The sequence below is a fragment of the Staurois parvus genome, unplaced genomic scaffold, assembly GCF_062004578.1.
Source record: "Staurois parvus isolate SC_StPar_1 unplaced genomic scaffold, SC_StPar_1.0 ptg000394l, whole genome shotgun sequence".
NCBI classification, from domain to species: Eukaryota; Metazoa; Chordata; class Amphibia; order Anura; family Ranidae; genus Staurois; species Staurois parvus.
In genome coordinates, this window is record NW_028318190.1 from 1,459,276 (window position 1) to 1,479,322 (window position 20,047).

At 40.7% G+C, this 20,047-nt stretch overlaps 1 protein-coding gene across 1 annotated transcript in view; it reads left to right on the forward strand.

Moving 5' to 3' along the window:
- DHDDS (dehydrodolichyl diphosphate synthase subunit) overlaps positions 1-18,797 on the forward strand; it is a 38,635-nt gene extending 19,838 nt beyond the window's left edge. The window contains exons 4-9 of the mRNA XM_089686227.1: positions 502-644; positions 3,580-3,696; positions 11,466-11,567; positions 12,197-12,311; positions 12,661-12,768; positions 14,547-18,797. Coding sequence (XP_089542353.1) covers positions 502-644; positions 3,580-3,696; positions 11,466-11,567; positions 12,197-12,311; positions 12,661-12,768; positions 14,547-14,780 — 819 coding nt within the window. The 3' untranslated portion in view covers positions 14,781-18,797. The remainder of the gene's footprint in view (positions 1-501; positions 645-3,579; positions 3,697-11,465; positions 11,568-12,196; positions 12,312-12,660; positions 12,769-14,546) is intronic.
- Positions 18,798-20,047: the final 1,250 nt, after the last annotated feature.

Sequence of the window (20,047 nt, forward strand, 5' to 3'; positions counted from 1 at the left end):
CATTTGTCACTACAACTTTACTTAGCCATGAGTAATCATGGCCCTGTGAAGCACTATAGTTTCTGGGCACAATATCACCAATTATACTTTTTGGGAATGACATCCTTACTGACATCACTTATGCCTGTTGCCAGGGTACAGTAAACAGTACTGCTGACTTGCTGCTGGCTGGAAATGGTAAAAATGCAAAAGGATTTTTATAATATTTTTTTTTATGATCGTTCTCAAGTTTTTATAGTAGTCTTTTTTATACTCAGTACTTGTATCTAATTCCTGTCCTATTTGATCCTCGGAATGTCTTTTGTTGTCATAGAAATCCTTCTTCATTGCAGTGTACACAGAATTTCATATAACACAAATTTTTTTAGCTGCTGAGCAGCCACCTGATTACAGATCAGATTTTTATTGCTATTTATGAATTTGTCGTTGTATTCCAGAGAACCTAAATCATACAGTTTAAAAATTATTGCAAATTTCTTATATTAACCTCCCTATCCATAGACACTGCGTTGGTGTTTAAACCTTGGGATTTGTGAAGTGACCGTTTATGCCTTCAGCATTGAGAATTTTAAGCGCTCAAAGGAGGAGGTAGAAGGCTTGATGGAACTGGCTCGTCAAAAATTTACCCGTCTTCTGGAAGAAAAGTAAGTTTGACGATTGCAGTGTAAGTTTTTATACTACAGATGAACACTGTTTGAATCTACAGTCACCTGCCACTTTATTAGGTACACCTGTTCAATTGCTCGGTAACACAAATTGCTAATCAGACAATCACATGGCAGCTACTTAATGCATTTAGGCATCTAGAGATGGTGAAGACTACTTGCTTAAGTTCAAACTGAGCATCAGAATGGGGAAGAAAAGGATTTAGGTTGCTTTGAACGTGGCATGGGTGTTGTTGCCAGACCGGCTGGTTTGGTTTTTTTTTGTTTTTTTTTGTTCAAAGACTGCTGATCTACTGGGATTTTCACGCAAAACCATCTCTAGGGTGTATAGAGAATGGTCCAAAGAAGAGAAAATATCCATTGAGCTGCAGTTGTATGGATGAAAATGCCTTGTTGATTTCAGAGGTCAGAGGAGACTGGGCAGACTGGTTCGAGATGATAGAAAGGCAACAGTAATTCAAGTAACCAGTCATTACAACCAGGGTATGCAGAATACCATCTCTGGACACACAACACGTCAATCTTTGAAGCAGGAGTGCTACAGCAGCAAAAGACCACACCAGTGCTGCTCCTGTCAGGTAAGAACTGGAAACCGAGGCTACAATTTGCACAGGCTCACCAAAATTGGACAGTAGAAGATTGGAAACACATTGCCTGGTCCAATGAGTCTCGATTTCCCTAGCGATGGTTGTGCATGAAAATCCCAGTAGATCAGCAGTTTTTGAAATGCTCAGACCAGCCCATCTGGCACCAACAGTCATGCCACGTTCAAAGTCACTTAAATCTCCTTTCTTCCCCGTTCTGATTCTGTTTTACCAAGCAATTGAACAGTTGTACCTAGTAAAGTGGCCGGTAATATGTGGTACAGAAGATAAAGGAAGATGGCAAATAGTTTTAGGTACAGATTTAAGCAACACTCAAGATGCCATTTAGGTACATATGATTAAATTCAGAAATCCTTGGGAAGGTAATTAAAGCAGAGCTCCACCCAAAAGGGGAAGTTCCGCTTTAAGGACTGCTCCCCATTAACGATTGGTACCTTTTGAGGGCGGGTACCCGAATTTGACAGGCGATCGGAAACGGAAGGTGTCCTCCCTCCCTGTAGTCTTTTGGGACACGTGACAGGTCCCAGTAGACTACAGGACCATTCATGAAGCGCAGTGCTACTTGCGCATGCGCAGTGGGTACCCGGCTGTTAAGCCACAAGCTATCACAGCCAGGTGCCCACACTGAAGATGCCGGCCTCCTGGAATATAGGACGGCTGGTGAAATGGGCTGCGGGGGACACACTACGGGACCGAGAGACAGGTAAGTGGCTGTTTTTTAAAAGTCAGCAGCTACAGTTTTTGTAGCTGCTGACTTTTTTATTTTTTTGACAGGGTAAGTGGAACTCCGCTTTAAGTGCACATATATTTTCTGCTTCTGCCTCATTCTCTAGGTTATGTGTGGGTTTTTTTTAAAGTGGTTCTAAAAGCAGAAAGTAGTTTACCTTAAAGGATAAGTTCATCTTTGGAACATGTTCCACCGTTTTTAGGGTTGAAAATGTAACGTCCCCATAGCTGCGGCTGCCGCCCCCCTCCATCTGACAGCAGGCTCCGCCTATACGGCCGCGTCATTCATTCACAGTGTTCTGTGAATGAGTACCTACAAGTCCCGACATCCTTAGCGGCTGTGGGCTTGTAGTTTTCAATGAACTACCATGGCACTGTGGAGCGCCGTGGTAGTTCATCGAAGCTTCCGGTCAGTATATCGGCTTTACTGTACATCCTGTATGGCAAGCAGATATTCTGACAGGTCTGCAGGAGACCTGCATGGCATCAGCAATCTACTGATCACTGGTGCAATGCTTTACAGGCTGCTTTGCACACAAATAATAAATTCATGGTTTTCTTTACCTTAAAAAAAAAATGGGCATTTATTATTTTTGTCCAAAAGGTTAACCTTATCCTTTAATGCATTCTCTGCATTAAGGTAGAAAACCTTCTGCCTGCACCTTCTACTTACCTGAGCCAGATCTTGTTCCAGGGATGTACACAAAAGTAGAGGCTCTCTGCCTCCTCATTACCTCAGACATAGCAGTGGAACCAATTGACAATTACAGTCTGTGAGGAGGGAGTGGGGGCGGGGCTGAGCCCAGCTCTGTGTGTCTTATGGACACACAGAGGTGGCTTGGGAGCGAAGCTGAGTGTCCCCATAGCAGGCAGCTTGCTATGGTGGGCCCTTGGCAGGGGGGAGAACCCCAGAAGTGCTGGTGGAGGACCCCAGAAGAAGGGGATTGGGGCTGCTCTGTGGAAAACTATTGCACGGAGCAGGTAAGTATAACATGTTTGTTATTTTTAAATAATAACCTTTTACAAAAAGCCTTTACAGTCACTTTAAACTTTTAGCTTCAAAGAGTTCTTGAACTGTTGGAAACAAAAAGTGGCAAGCATAGGACAAAGGACTAGTCATTTCTATTTCTAGTGCTTTTCCTGCAGCTGATCATTACCTCATTACGGACTTACCTTTCTTTGGTCAGCACTGTATCTCACACTGCCAGGGTTAACTGCTCGTTTAGCCTACTGGATGATAAAAGTGGTGTACTTCCCTTTTGCGTTCCCATGTCCAGTGCAGGGCTTTGGACCTTGCATTGGTCTTGATTTTGTCAGAACCTTAGACCACTGAAGAATAAGGGAGCAGAAGCTACAGGGGGTCATTCTAGTAGCACAGAGGGTTGGATAAGTAAATCTACTTTTCTCTGCCCCCTAGACCTGAATGAACAGTTAATCACACTGTAAGGATACATTTTCAAGGGGCTGCATAATAAGACATAAAACATTTTGTTTAGATTTACATTTAATTGATCTTATTAAAAGATTTGTTTTTTTAGTATTTCATTAGATAATCATTTTATATTTTGGCTTTTTGTTCACAGAGATAAACTTCAGAAACATGAAGTTTGTATTCGAGTATTGGGAGACTTGACTTTGCTGCCACTTGACATCCAGAAACTTATTGCTCAAGCTGTTCTGGAAACCAAGAACTATTCGAAGTGAGAATTTTCAGTTATTATTACTTGATCATTTTGGAGTTGTCATTTTTATCAGTATAGCATGGAGTCCCTTACCACACGTGCCTAACTAGATAGGTAAGGCTCAGTTTGTGCATACAGTGGATATAGAAAAGAATCAGCCCCATTAAAATAATCAAATTTTGTTGCTGTACAGCCTGACACAGTTTTTGTTTTATCCAGCTGTATTTACTCAGTGCAGCTAATAACATCTAAGTAAAAGGTATAACGCCAACATGTCAGAAAAAAAAAATTCAAAAACAGATTCACTGAGTTGGAAAAAGGATCACCCCCTTGTGTCAGTATTTTGTTGAACCACCTTTTGCTTTAATTACAGCCTTTAGTCTGCTGTGATATGTCTTTACAAACTTTGCACATCTAGACTTTGCAATATTTGCCAACTCTTCTTTACAGAACTGCTCAAGGTCAGTTAAATTTGATGGTGACTGTTTCTGGACTGCAGTCATTCCACAGATTTTCAATGGGGTTTGAGTCCGGGCTCTGACTAGGCCATGCAAGGACATTCACCTTATTTCACTGTGTGGTCATTTTTGCTGTGTGCTTTGGGTCATTTGTCATGTTGGAAAGTAAACCTTCTTCCCCTTTGATAACTTTCTGGCAGAGGGCAACAGATTTTCCTCAAGAATTTGATGGTATTTTGCCCCATCCATTTTCTTTCTATCCTGACAAGTGCTCTAGTCCCTGCTGCAGAGAAACACCCCCATAACAGGATATTACCACCTCCATGCTTTACTGTAGGAATGGTGTTATTTGGATGGTGAGGTGTTTTGGATTTCCACCAGACATATCGTTTACTATTGAGGCCGAATAATTCAATTTTATTCTCATCTGACCGTAACACCTTTTCCATGTGGCCTCAGAATCTTCAAAGCGCGTTTTGGCACAGCTCAAGTCATGACTGCATGTGGCCTTTTTTGAGGCGTTGCCTTTTTATTGCAACCCTCCCATTAAAGTCACATTTGTGGAAAATGTGTGATATTGTTGTCACATGCACCCTATGACCACTATTTGTCATAAATTCCTGCAACTGCTTCAGAGTTGCTGTAGGACTCTTGGTTGCCTCTCTGACCAGTTTCCTTCTTGCTCTTTTGTCCAATTTTGAGAGACGTCCTGATCCAGGGACGGTCCATGTTGTACGAAGTACCTTTCACTTCTTAATAACAGACTTTGCTGTTCTTCTTGGCATTAAAGTCTTTGAAATTTTTTTTGTATCCATCTCCTGACTTGTGCCTGTCCACAACTTTATCCCAGAGATCTTTTGGCTGTGCCTTGCCACCCATAGTTTGTTTGCTTCAGTTGCACTACCAGAGACTGAAATGTTCCAGGAAAGTACTTTTCATGCTGAGCTGATCACAATGTCCACAGCTGGTCACAGTTGAAAGTCAAATGGCTTTTTGTGCCATTGAGAAGGTGATTAGTTACACCTGATTGAGTTTGCAAGTCATTTTTAGGAGGGGGTGATTCTGTTTTTAATTTTTTTCTGACATGTTGGTATTATATCATTCATTTGGATGTTAAAGTTTGGAGTAAATACAGCTGCATAAAACAAAAACTGTGTCTGTCGTCATTTCAGGCTGCAAAGCAACAAAATGTGATTATTTTAAAGGGGTGGTTCTTTTCTATACCCACTGTATATCAGCTGTACCTTCCTTTCCTTTATGTTATCCTTAAACTCTTAGTTTCCTAATTGTATATCACAGGACAGTTAAAAGTCATTGCTATGGAGGTTAGGCTGCCAGCTAAAATTAAACAATTGCACCAACATTTGCAACACATTTCTCTACGTGGGGCTGAATGTTCTGCACGGGCCTTTGTAACATTTTGCTTGGCACTTTCCCACGTTCCTTTGAAATGACTTCTTCTAAACTGGTTGCATTCTGAGGCTCACACTTTCTCTTTAAGGTACCCCCAAAGAAAAGTCCATTGGTGTTAAGTCTGGACTTGGCAGTGTTTAAAAGGGTGTGGGCCAGTCAGCCATTTTATGTCCCTTTTTGCTTCTATAGAAATTCCTTTTCCACACTGCTCAGCAGCGTCTGCCTGATATCTCAGCCATCTTGCCTTCCATAATCACTAACCGAGCGGTCTTCTGTCACAGTAAGTACAGGGATGCGTGTATTTTTTTTGGGTGCTGTCAATTTAGTGTTTTTACATAGGCTGGCACTCCTCTCCGCTGAGTAGCCACTTCCCTTTGGGTTACAGGCCTACCATTCCCCAGACAGCCTTGGCTCCTTACAGACAAAGAGATGGGGAGAGAGACAATGGTGGCTTCCAGATTCTTTCTTCAACCTCCTGCAAAGTTTGCCCTGCAATAATTCCCTTATGGGTAAGATTAGCGCTAAACTCCTGCCCTTATCTTGTATCTACACTGTTTCAGGGTCACCTCCTTTTCCTATGTGTCTAGGGAGAAAATATCTGTAGCCATTTCTGGATGAAGTGGAGGCCATTACGCATCAGGAATCCACTGTAGATGAGCCCTCTCTGGAGGAATCTCACGGTTCAGGGTTGTCTCAGGCACGAATGGCCGAAATAGGCTTTCCAGCAAATGGTCGCACTATAACCCTAAGTTCTTTCTATGAAACCCCTGGTTTTGGGTCCTTTCCAGTCCACCCTCACTTGCAGAAATTGATGTATACTGATTGTGATCACCCAGAGAAGGTGTTTTTACCACCAAACTGATTTGCTCACCAATGCTTAATGGAGAAAGAAATCTTTAAGAAATGGGATTTGCAGGGTCTTCAGCCGGCTGCTTCCTATTTGAATGAGACCCTGACTGTCCCGGTGGATGATGATCAGGTATTTAAAAATGCCACAGATTAGAGGTTAGAAGCCCTCTTCAAGATGTCATTCTCTCCAATAGGAGTGGTTTTGCAGCCTGCGATGGCTTCTATAGGCGTGTGCCAAGCCATTCCAGAGAACATGACCCAGAAGATCCTGTTATATGGCAGCTACTGGAATGTTTTCTGAGAGCCCTGAGCTCTTGGTAGATGGCTTGGAGGATTCCAAAAGGCAGTTTTCATGAGTGGGCTCTGTCTGTCCACATGAGAAACATAGAAGAGTGATGGAAAATCTGACCCATTATTGTTTTGTTTTGTTAACTTTTTTTGAGTATATCTCTAGATTTTGTCTGTGTATAGATCTAGATCTGAGAATAATTCTATTGATTAAGTATTAGTTGGTGGAACTTCTCTACAAGAAGCACATTAAGAGTCTGCCCTTTTGAGGGCGGATGCTTGCTTGGACCATCATTGGGTACCTACATCCTAAAACCTTCAGAAGTTAGCCTTGGTTCTAACACCAGGAATATATGGGTTTAATACTGGATATGTCTCAGGCAAGGATACTTCTGCAGGCAGGATGTTGGAAGGTCCCTCGATCCTGATAACCATGACAATTCTTGGGAAGATAGTAGTTGTCTTCGAGGAGTTCTTTATGCACAATATCAGTCCAGAGCTCTGCAGCTCAATATCTTGGCGGTATCAGTGAAGTGTTGGGAGTCCTTAGATCAGCCAATACATCTGAATTTCAAGACCAGAGCAGCTCTGGAATGGTGGATATCCATGCAGGTGTGGGATGCAGGTAAATCCTTCCAAAGAAGTGGAAGGTCTTGACAACAGACGCAAGTCTTCAAGTGTTCTGGAGAACCTCTCAGTTCAGGGAACGTGGCCATCAGAGAAGCAAAAGATGCTGATCAACCCTCAACATTCACTTGTGAGGGTTGTGAGGGTGTTCAACAGTGGTACTGTCTGCCAAATGCAACATGCCCTTTAAATTTTGCTGTGAAGCAAAGGATCATGGTTGTGGCATGGGTACAGCCTTGTGAGGCTGCATCTCTGTGTTTAGGTGGGGGTAAAACTGTGGCTCAACTGACTACTTTTACCATCTGCTGGCTACCAAAACGAACCCTTTGGGTTTTCTCCTCCAGTCTTGTGGAATGAATGAAAGAAATCATACCCGCATCTACTCTAAACAGCATATATGTACAAATCTAATCTGCCAGCTATTGTGTTCTGATAGCCGGCACCCACAGTTGTCAGAATGTCAAAACAGTGATTGCAGTTTATTGGGTTACCACTGTTCAATAGTTTAACACTGTTTAATAGTTTTCCACTCTGCTCCTTCAAAATGTTGTTTTTTATTTTAATTGAAGTTTGCTAAGCTCTGTTATGCCGGAAGGGCCACCTATGGTTAGAATTGCAGCCAATTCACATGAATGCGCTGAACAAGATTGAAACTGATGGAAAAGAGTTTTATACCCCTTTCAGCAGTAAACTGCTGTAAAGGACAGAGGTATATTTACATATTACAGATCAGGTGCCGATGCATCAGCACCTGACAAGTCTGGAAGAACAATTTAAATGCCAGAAATGAGGAAAAATCAATACTGCATTGGGGGGGTGAGTTAGATTGGCAACTGAGCTGTACCAGGATAGGTGGCAGTGCTGAATATGGAACTAGTAATAGTTTGTGGTTGTTAAAGTGTTACTAAACCCAAGTACCTGCATTCACTATATCTGGTCTTCCACAGTAAGCAGAACATGGAAATGCAATTATTTTAGTAAATATAAACTGCTAAATACCTTTTCTCAGCAGTATATAGCAGTCTTGTGACTTCTATCAATGTCCAGCTGAGCACTGGTTAAAGCTTGTAGGAGGTGTTTTCATTCTGTACCCCACCAGTATCCTACCTCCTACTATTTGACCGCATGTTGCCCATGGTCTGTTAATCCTTTTTTTTTTTTTTTCTTCATGCATTTTTGCACTCTTGTCTGATGCAAATTTTGCCCAGTGATTTTCTTTCTTGTCTGTGCCCTGAATTTAACTGATACTTTGTTGCTATACCTTACCTTTGTTCCATTTTATTGTACTGGTTGTGTTCAACTATTACATGGTTGCTTTCCTCGTACACAGTGGTCATGGGCAGAGACATAGCTCCTGCATGGCCACTGGGTGTTTTTTTGTTTGTTTTTTTTTATGTACACCTTTCCTTGCTGCCCATGACAGCGGGCAGCTGGTGAATCGGCGCTGGGATCTATGGACACAGACTTTGATCTTCCACTTACTATTCTAACTTTCTTTGTACTTGTTCTATCCTTGTTATTGAATTTGACATTTTGCTATAAAATAATAATAAAAGGAGATTATACAAAAATAAATAAATTTAAAGTAGTTCTGTGTCCTCATGCTTGCATGCAAAGGCAACCGTTAGTCTCATACGTATATGTAAACGGCGATCGCACCAAATATGAGGTATTGCCACAAACATCAGAGCGAGAGCAATAATTCTAGTACCAGACTTCCTCTGTAACTCTAAACTGGTAACCTGTAAAGGCTTATAAAGCGGTGCCTATGGAAATGTTTAAATACCATAGTTTGGCACCATTCCATAAGTGTGCGCAATTTTAAAGCATGACATCAGCACCAACACTATTTTATATTTTACCAAAAAATTGGGTATTATATTGTGTTTGTATGCATTAAATTTCATTAAAGTGTATGGTTTTTCCCAACAAATTGTATTCGAAAAGCCATTGCTCAAATACTGTGTGCATAAAAAAATTGCAAAGCCCACCATTTTATTATCTAGGGCCTGCTAAAAACATATATATAATGTTTGGGGGTTCTAAGTAATTATTTAGCAGGTAAACAAAAAGTGTGAGAAGAAGGGCCTGGTCTTAAAGTGCATGATGCCTGAAGGTGCTCCTTGGATGTTGGACCTCTCTATGTGGCTAAGCTGTGAAAGAGTCACACACATGTGGTATCGCCATACTCTGGAAGAGTAGCAAAATGTGTTTTCGGGTGTAGTTACAAGTATGCCTATGCCGTGTGTGAGAAATAACTTGTTATGCCGTTTTTGTGAAAAAAAAAACAAACTTTATTTATTTCAGTTACTTATATAGCGCTGTCAATTTACGTAGCACTTTTACATATATATTGTACATTCACATCAGTCCCTAACTCTCAAGGGGTGTACAATCTAAGGTCCCTATCTTACATCCATACACATACTAGGGCCAATTTAGACAGGATCCAATTAACCTACCAGCATGTCTTTGGAGTGTGGGAGGAAACCGGAGTACCCGAAGGAAACCCACGCAGGCACAGGGAGAACATGCAAACTCCAGGCAGGTGGTGTCATGGTTGGGATTCGAACCAACAATCCTAGTATTGCCAGGCGGAAGTGCTAACCATTTAGCCACTGTGCTGCCCCAATTATTTACTTTCTTTGTTTTCCAAAAATATGTGGGAAAGAATTACAACTTCAAAAAACTCACCATGCCACTTACTAGGTACCTTGGAATGCCTACTTTACAAAAAGGGGTCATTTGGGGGTTATATGTCTGTCCTGGCATATTAGGGCCTCAAGAAAAAAGATAGGCAATCAGTACATCAAGATTGATCAATTTTCAATGATAGGTACCATAGCTTGTAGACTCTCTAACTTTCACACAGACCAAAGAATATGCAGAGTTGGGTTATTTTTACCAAAGAAGTGTAGCCGTATAAATTTTGGCTAAAATTATATGAAAAAAAAACTTCTTTTCAAAATTTTATAACAGAAACTAAGAAAAACATATTTTGTTTTCAAAATTTTCGGTCTTTTTTTGGTTACAGCACAAAAAATTAAAAACCCAGTGTTGATTAAATACCACCTAAAAAAAAGCTCTATTTGTGTGAAAAAAGTATAAAAATGTCATATGGGTACAGTGTTGCATAACACTAATTATGAGTAATTTATCATTCGAAGTGTTGCGAGCGCTGAAAGCTGAAAATTGTCCTGGGCAGGAAGGGAGTAAAAGTGCCCTGTATTGAGGTGGTTAAGAAACAAACATACATACCTCCATGCTGCATCTCTCCCACTCCACTAGCTCAAAGCCCAAAAACTGAGTGGTCACATGACCACTGATTGCTCAGCAGCCATTCACTGCTCTCTACACTGCTCCTGCTCACGGGGGCGCCAGGCTGGGGTGGAAGCAGCTGGCTGTTATCGCGCACTGAGCTGCTGAGCCAGCTGCCAATCAAGCATCTGAGTTAGGATCCTTCCAGAGCCTGGAGAGGCTCTCTGTTGTTGGCTGACAGCGGGTTTTAGACTGCTGTAGGCTGTTTCTGGGTTGCTGGAGAGCACAAGCAAATGTATTCCTGTAATGCACGAGAAGTATGGCGAACATAACTTTGGCTATACCTTTGAAAAGTCATTATTACAGCAGCGAATTGTTATCCTGACAAGTGAACATACAATCCCCATAGCAAAAGTGTTCACACTAAAGCAGTATAGTCCATAACAGAATTAAGCCGGCAATTGGTATGATCAATAAAACCAAGACTCTTTATTGGCTACATGTAAAAACACTTTAATGGTATGTTGACATGTTTTGGCAATAATAGACTTCCTCATAGCACTTCTTCTACTTTAATTTGGATTTGTTTACAAATCATGCCAAGACTTGGTTTACTAAATGTCCTGTTACCTTGCCTACATACATTGTCATAGTATGTTTGTAAAGCCCAGACTATATTTTATCAAATTGGCTCCAATAATAACAATAATCCTGAGAATTCCTTTATTTTGCCAGTTTTGTAAAATATGTATTTTCTGTGGCTGCATACAAAGTTCATATTTGTTCATATAAAGTTTTATGTTCTGTATATTTATGCTAAAATTGGGCTACATACTTTTGTATTTGTCTTTCTCCTAAGCAAAATGTAATTTATTTATTTCTTTTGGTCTTTAGGTGTTTTTTGAATGTTTGCTTCGCTTACACATCCCGACATGAGATCAGCAATGCAGTTCGAGAGGCAGCCTGGGGGGTCCAAGAGGGACTACTAGATCCCAGGTATTTGTAAAGGAGAAGGTTTTGAGCCATGTATATCTTCTGTTTAGTCATAAATACTATATTTCCAGAAAATCTACAGATAATGTTCCATTGTATCTAATCTGCAAATGTTACTAATGAGGTATAGGTTTTTTTCTGGGAATTCCTATATCATGGGTAAAAGGAAGAGGGAAAAATATGCGGGGCAAAGCAGAATGTTCACTGTAAAGCCAGCCCCCTCATCAGCTAATATGTACCTTCCCTTTGCTTCCCCACCTCCGGGAACAAAGAGAAGGAGCTCTGTGTAAGCTCCAAGTCTATCCTAGTCAGTGCTAAACACGAAGCTGAGGTGTGTTTTGCACTCCCATGTGGCAGCACTAATTGTCATCAAGTAGCAGCTCTGTCACATGATCTCTATACCAAGAAGTACTGGGATGTTATTCTTTGATCCTGGAAGCAAAAGAGAGAACGTTCTGTGGGGGATGACTTTCAGATGAACGTGTTGTTTTGCCCTGTGTAAGCCATTTTAGCACAACAAAACAGTATATTGTTCCTAGTGTAAGCTCGATGTGGTACCAAAATGAACATAATCTAGAACAAAAACTGGTTAACCAATGCAAAAAGTTCATATTCTTTTTAATGCTTTTCAGTGATGTTACTGAAAATCTCCTGGACCATTGTCTGTACACCTCACATTCTCCAGATCCAGATCTCCTTATACGCACATCTGGTGAAGTTCGTCTCAGTGATTTTCTATTATGGCAGGTCTGTTTACTTCAGCCAGCTTTAAAATATTGTTTCCAGAGTTCCTTCAAGTTAAGCTCTGTTCATATATTCTGTAAATTGAAGAGTGAACTTTGTTTTATAAATATAGATTAATAGAGATAATGTATATTGTGTACAATAAAATAATTTCGGGGGAGGGGCACATTATTTTTAATAGATATATCTATTGTACACATTGTTGTATTTGCGGTTGTATTTTTCTGTTTAATGATGTGTTGGTGTCTATTACTAAGAGTATTTCTGACAAATCGGAGCATATGCACATAGGTATCTTTCTATAAGAATTTGCTTTGAGCATTCTTTCTTCAACATCTTCTATCTTCAACAGACATCACATGCCTGTTTGGTGTTCCAGTCAGTCTTGTGGCCTGAATACACTTTTTGGAACCTTTGCGAGGCTATCTTGAGATATCAGTACAATCACAATGCCATCCAGGTGAATACATTATTTTATTTTATTGGTAATGTGCAACGTTTACAGTATGTGTTTTTATTTTTGTTTTTGTTTTGTTTTTTATATACAGTTGTGTTCAAAAAAATAGCAGTCAGACATCACTAACCTGATCAATCACTATTTTTGGTAGAAATGATATTTCTACATGGCAAATAATTTACTAGCAGGTGTAGTAGAGTAATAGAAATCCAACAGACCCAACAGTCATGACATGCATGCTACTGATTCCGTGTAATTGAATCACTAATTGAAAGGGGCATGTTCAAAATAATAGCAGTGTGGAGTTCTATTAGTGAGGTCATTCATTCTTTGAAAAACAGGTGGCAATTATTGCCCTTATTTAAGGAGGGAAGGCAGCAAGTGTTGTACATGCTGGTTACAGTGCATTTCTCTCTGAAATTCTGAGGAAAATGGGTTGTTCCAGACATTGGTCAGAAGAACAGCATACCTTAATTAAAAAGTTGATTGGAGAGGGGAAAACATATAAAGAAGTGCAGAAAATGATAGGCTGCTCAGCTAAAATGATCACAAATGCTTTAAAATGGCAACCAAAACCTGAAAGACGTGGAAGAAAGTGAAAAAACTACCATTTGAATGGATAGAAGAATAGCCAAAATGGCAAGGACTCGGCCAACAATCAGCTCCAGGAAGATCAAAGAAGGTCTAAAGTTACCTGTGAGTACTGTTACAATTAGAAGACGACTATATGAAGCCAAGCTATCTGCAAGAAGCCCCCGCAAAGTCCCACTGTTGAAAAAAAGACGTGCTGAAGAGGTTACAATTTGCCAAAGAGCACATTGACTGGCCTAAAGAGAAATGGCGCAACATTTTGTGGACTGATGAAAGTAAGATTGTTCTTTTTGGGTCTAGTGGCCGGAGACAGTTTGTCAGACGACCCCCAAACACTGAATTCAAGCCACAGTACACTGTGAAGACAGTGAAGCATGGTTGTGCAAGCATCATGATATGGGGATGTTTCTCATACTACGGTGTTGGGCCTATTTATCGCATAGCAGGGATCATGGATCAGTTTGAATACATCAGAATACTTGAAGAGGTCATGCTGCCTTATGCTGAAGAGCAAATTACCTTGAAATGGGTGTTCCAACAAGACAACGACCCCAAACACCAGTAAACGTGCAACATCTTGGTTCCAGACCAACAAGATTGACGTTATGGAGTGGCCAGCCCAATCCCCGGATCTTAATCCAATAGAAAACTTGTGGGGTGGCATCAAAAATGCAGTTTCTGAGGCAAAACCAAGAAATAGAGAAGAACTGTGGAATGTAGTCCATTCATCCTGGGCTGGAATACCTGTTCACAGGTGCCAGAAGTTGGTTGACTCCATGCAACACAGATGTACAGCAGTTCTCAGAAACAGTGCTTATACAACTAAATATTGATTCAAAGGAAAGCAAAATCCTTAAACATTTTTCAGTTTATATAGTGAATGTTTGAGTTTGTAAAGAATACAAACACTGCTATTTTTTTGAACAGTCTAATATTCACTTTTCTTCAATTTTTTTTAGAGGAACAACACAAATTTGATATATTTTTCTTCATGTTTTGATTTGGAATAGAATGTGTAGTGTTCCCAATGCATTTGTGTATATGGAAATAAAAGCTATTAGAAGGATTTTGAGCTTTATTCACTTTTTTCAACACACTGCTATTATTTTGAACACAACTGTATCTGTTGTTGCACCATTTGTTTACTTGGATCACAGTGGCTAATTTTTGGTCATGTTCTCTACATGCAGAAAGCAAGAGACCTGTACAGCAAGGAACTAGCTAGGCTTCAAAATGAAAATGACCTGGACTGGGTACATAAGAAACTTTGGGGTGTAGAGCATAGTGATGAAGAGGAGAAGACAAAGGCTTATCAGAGACTGCTACAACAGTGCAGATCAGAGAGAGAAGAAAGGACACATCATTTTCTACAAGCACTGGAAAGGAAAAGAGGGGGATTTCTACTGACACTATGTTCCAGTTAAATGGGACAGCTTCTGCTTGGTCTGTAGCAGAATTTCACAACTCTTCTCCTCAGGTATGAAAAACAGGTCAAGTTTTGACAGTTTCTTTAATATATGAGTAAGTGTAATTATTTATACCCAAAATTAAGCCAGTAATTTCAATAAAGGAAGCCTCAAAACATGACCTACCAGTGTTATCTGTGGACTGGAGCTGAGAAACATTAAAATGTATCTAAAGCCATAGCTGTTTTAAGTTTTGTATATCGTAAGGAAGATTTTTAACATCCGTTAGTCTTTTACTGCTGTTTGTATCCCTGCTGTGGAGAATGAGCCAATTTTTCCCAGTTACTGTTGGCAGCAGGACTTAGGGAAAATTTTGGGTCTTGTCACTGGAACAGAAGTGAAGGGAAGGTCTTTCAAAGGGGATACTTGATGTAGGTATGGATTTCTCTCGCTTCCTGATGTATTTTTGAAACACAGTGAACGGGGATCTTCGCAATGGGACAAAGTTGGCAAAAGCAAACAGGATTTAGTACTTTCTTACTCTATCCAAAAGTAAAACAAAGTTTTGGCTTTATATACAGTTGTGTCCAAAATTATTCAACCCCCAATGCTGTAAAGGGGTTTAGGGACTATAGTGTACATTTGGAATTGTATTCAGAATCAAATCCTACAAGGACGTTGTAACTACCCAAATGCAACTAAAATGACATCAATTGTTTATGTAATACAGTAGTAAATGGTTCTTATGTGGTTTCTTCATTGCCACAATTATTCAACCCCTTAAAGACTACCACTCTGAAGAACAGAGGTTCATACAGGTGCTTTCCATCAGGTATTGAAAACACCTGTGGATGTCACCGAGCAGCAATCAAGCATAATAAGCACCAATTAGGCAGCTTTAAAATGACTGTGATACTCAGCTCCTTCTAGACATTTACTGGTGTGGTTACAAACATGGTGAAGGCAAGAGAATGGTCCAGGAAGACAAGAGAAGAGGTGATTTCTCTTCACAGGAAGGGCAATGGCTATAAGAAGATTGCAAAGATGTTAAACATACCAAGAGACACCTTAGGAAGCATCATTCGCAAATTCAAGGCAAAGGGCACTGTTGAAACGCTACCTGGTCGTGGCAGAAAGAAGATGCTGACTTCGACTGCTGTGCGCTACCTGAAGCGTAGAGTGGAGAGAAGTCCCCGTGTGACTGCTGAGGAACTGAGAAAAGATTTGTCAGATGTGGGTACAGAAGTTTCAGCCCAGACAATAAGACGCACACTGCGTAATGAAGGCCTCCGTGCCAGAACTCCCAGGCGTACCCCCTTGCTGTCTCCAAAGAATAAGAAGAGTCGACTGCAGTATGCCAAAAGCCATGTGGACAAACCACAAAAGTTGTGGGATAGTGTTCTGTGGACTGATGAAACAAAATTAGAACTGTTTGGGCCCATGGATCAACGCTATGTTTGGAGGAGGAAGAACAAGGCCTATGATGAAAAGAACACCTTGCCTACTGTGAAGCATGGTGGAGGGTCAATCATGCTTTGGGGCTGTTTTGCTTCTGCAGGTACAGGGAAGCTTCAGCGTGTGCAAGGTACCATGAATTCTCTTCAGTACCAGGAGATATTGGATGGAAACGTGATGCAGTCCGTCACACACCTGAGGCTTGGGAGACGTTGGACCTTTCAACAGGACAATGATCCCAAGCATACCTCCAAGTCCACTAGAGCATGGTTGCAGAGGAAAGGCTGGAACATTTTGGAGTGGCCATCGCAGTCACCAGACTTAAATCCGATTGAGAACCTCTGGTGGGACTTAAAGAAAGCAGTTGCAGTGCGCAAGCCTAAGAATGTGACTGAACTGGAGGCCTTTGCCCATGAAGAATGGGCGAAGATACCCGTAGATCGCTGCAAGACACTTGTGTCAAGCTATGCTTCACGTTTAAAAGCTGTTATAACTGTAAAAGGATGCTGTACTAAGTACTAAGATTGAATGTCACTTGGGGGTTGAATAAAACTGATAATGCTGTGAGCACAGAAAAGACATTTGTGGTTATTTCATTATAACTGTTATGTTATATTTGTCTGACCTACAAGTGCCTCTTTAATGTAAATGTAAGCAAGATGACTGAATGATCAAAAGCAATGTCAAACTGGCCAAAACACTCAATTTCAGTGGGGGTTGAATAATTTTGGACACAACTGTACTTTGCATTGGCTTCTATTAGAACTTGAGCAACAATAAATCTACTGTATTGCCCACTGTGTCCAGTGGGGTTAGCAAGTACCCTTGCTCCAGCTCTCATAAATGCCAGTGTCATGAAAATAAATTGTTATACCCCTAATGAAAATCAGATACTGTAAACCTTCTGTAAAGAAAACTTGTTCAGTTGCTAGAATATGCCCATAAAGCCAGCCATTCACTACCCAATCACTACTGATAATGTAACAGATGAGAACATTGTTAGTGATAATCTGGTGGTGTAGGGATTATTTATTGATCATGAATAAGGGTTCATTCAATAGTGTTTTTGTTGTTGTAATTTCCCAGCATGATGGAAAACATCCAAAAGTGTTCATTTCCCTTTACAGAGAGAGAAGGAAATGTACTTTTTACTTTATATTCTACAAAATATTGTAAAAATCACAGCAGCTATGAGTTCTCATTGATTGTTTCTAGGGATGCACCGATACCCTTTTTTGATCAGCAAGTAAGAGTATTGATCCTTTCGGCCAAGTACTCGCTGATACCGAGTATCAGAAGCCGCCTAGCTACTGTCATCCCTTGCATGGAGAGGAGAGAAAGCCGAGTGGATTTCAATTCCCCAGACATGTGAAGCGGCTTTTCCTTTTGTGACAGCATGGGATCTGTGCGGGGAGGTTTTTCTGTACCACTCCTATGTGAACTCAGGCTATGACAAGCCTGCATTCACACAGGAGCAGCGGGGAAACCGCATGCGATTTGAACAAGACATACCTGTGCTCAAATCCCAGTAGCTTGTACATGCATTTATGTATCCAGTGCTAAAAGGTTGTAACAACATGTTAACACTAGAAATTCTGAAAGAACCCCCTGCACGCTGCTATATACTTTTTCCAGCAAACTTTGCAGTAAAAAATAGGGATTTTTAGTTCACACATATTGCAATACATGTTTAAGCTGGCCAACTGTGTCAAAGTAATCTTTTGGCCAGTCCTACTCTGCTCTGCCAATGCAAATGCTACTCAGGACACAATGCCAACATGGGGCAAACAGACACAAAATGGGGGAGAGCTACCAGGTTTAGCTCTGCATACTGACCTGTAATGCAACAAACACGATATACCTATACTCAAATCCCAATAGATTGTTCATGCATTTATCTATCAGGTGCTAAAGGGGTGTAACTACATGTTACCAGTAGGAATTCTGAAAGAACCCCCTGCACACTATTTATCCCTTCGGGCAAAATTCGCAATAAAAAATAGGTATTTTTAGTTCACACATGTTTAAGGTGGCCAACTGCGTCAAAGTAATCCCTATTACAAGTCAATAGCCAGACCTATACCTTGTAGCTCTCCCCCACATTGTGTCTGTTTGCCCCATGTTGGCATTGTGTCCACAGTAGCATTTGCGTTGGCAGAGCAGAGTAGGACTGGCCATAGAGGGATTACTTTGTTGCAGTTGGCCAGCTTAAACATGTATTGCAATATGTGTGAACTAAAAATCCCTATTTTTCTATTGCAAAATTTGCTGGAAAGGGTTGACAGCAGTGTGTAGAGGGTTCTTTCAGAATTTCTAGTGTCATACATTTTGAATGGACGCAAATAGCACCACAAAGTATAATTTTCGGGTATCAGGTGCATTTTCACAAGTTCTCATGGAAATACTCGGTATCGACACCGGTATTGGTGCATCCCTAATTGTTACATTGATGGGCAGTATTCAAAATTTTCATTGAAATCATGATGTGCTAATGTTTTTGCTAGCTTTGGAAAGACAGGTAATTGTATCTACATATGGTAGATAAACTGCACATGAGAATATTAAACATTTTCTATGAAATGTTGTTTAATAGCTAGTTGATCTGTTGGTGCTAATTCTATGCATTGCATATATTTATTAAATAACATGTCAATTTTAGAAGTTGGATAATGAGTCTAGGAGCTTAAAGTGATTCTAAAGTTTATTTATTTTTAAATAACAAACATGTTATACTTACTTGCTCTTTGTAGTGGTTTTGCACAGAGCAGCACCAAATCTTCCTCTTTTGGGGTCCCCTTTCGTTACTCCTGTCTCCTTTTCTTTGGCTAGTGCACACATAAGAAGCTGTTTCCTATGAGGGCACTCTTGCAGACTTGATCCCAAGCCACGCTGCCTGTGCCCTTAAACACAGACATCACAGCTCGGCCCTGCCCCACTGATCCCTCATCCTAGGATTTGATTGAAAGCAGCAGGAGCCAATAGCTCCCACTGTTTACTCTCTGTCCTATGAGGAGGGAGAAAGCTGCAGCTCTCAGGCACAATGCTGGATCAAGATCGGGTTTAGGTAAATATAAGGGGGGACTGGGGGGGATCCTAATAATAGAAGGTGTTTTTTTTTTTTTTTTTTACCTTAATACAGAGAATGCATTAAGGTGAAAAACCTTAAGCCTTTAGAACCACCTTAAGAATGTCAAAGTGCATGCAAGTTTGGCCTGTAACAAATAGCATTATCTTCTTGGTAAATGGCGCTGTTATCAGTAAACAATGTCTCCACCATGGGGTGTACATAGTCGGCCACAATTTGTACATCGTTGCTGGCAGTGACTCTACCTTTCAAGGTGATGATGGGGCCAGCAGAATACCAAGATATGACTGCCCAAACTATGATTGCGCCGCCACCATGCTTTACCATTTGCACAAAACTGTCATGGTGTTTGCCACACGTACACATGTCCACTAGTTGGAAACATTGTGAAGCTCGATTCCTGGGACCATATTTCAGTCTTCCATTGATCAAGAGACCACGATTTATGGGTGTTGCACCACTTTCTCTTCTTGTAAGCATTAATATTGATCACTAGCGGTTTGGCAATTGCTGCTCACCTGTGAATGTTTTGCTTATGGAGTTTCCTCCGCACACAGTTGTGGACACGGGCTTTGGAAGATTGAGATTGAGCTTTGCAGTCACTTTTGTAGCAGTTGCTTTCTTATTCTGGGTCACAATCCTGCGCAATGTCCTTTTTTGTCTCTTTCGGTAAGTTGACCATGATGACCATGCTTATGCTTATTAGACATTTTTCCGGAAACTGTATATGTCATCATAACTTTTT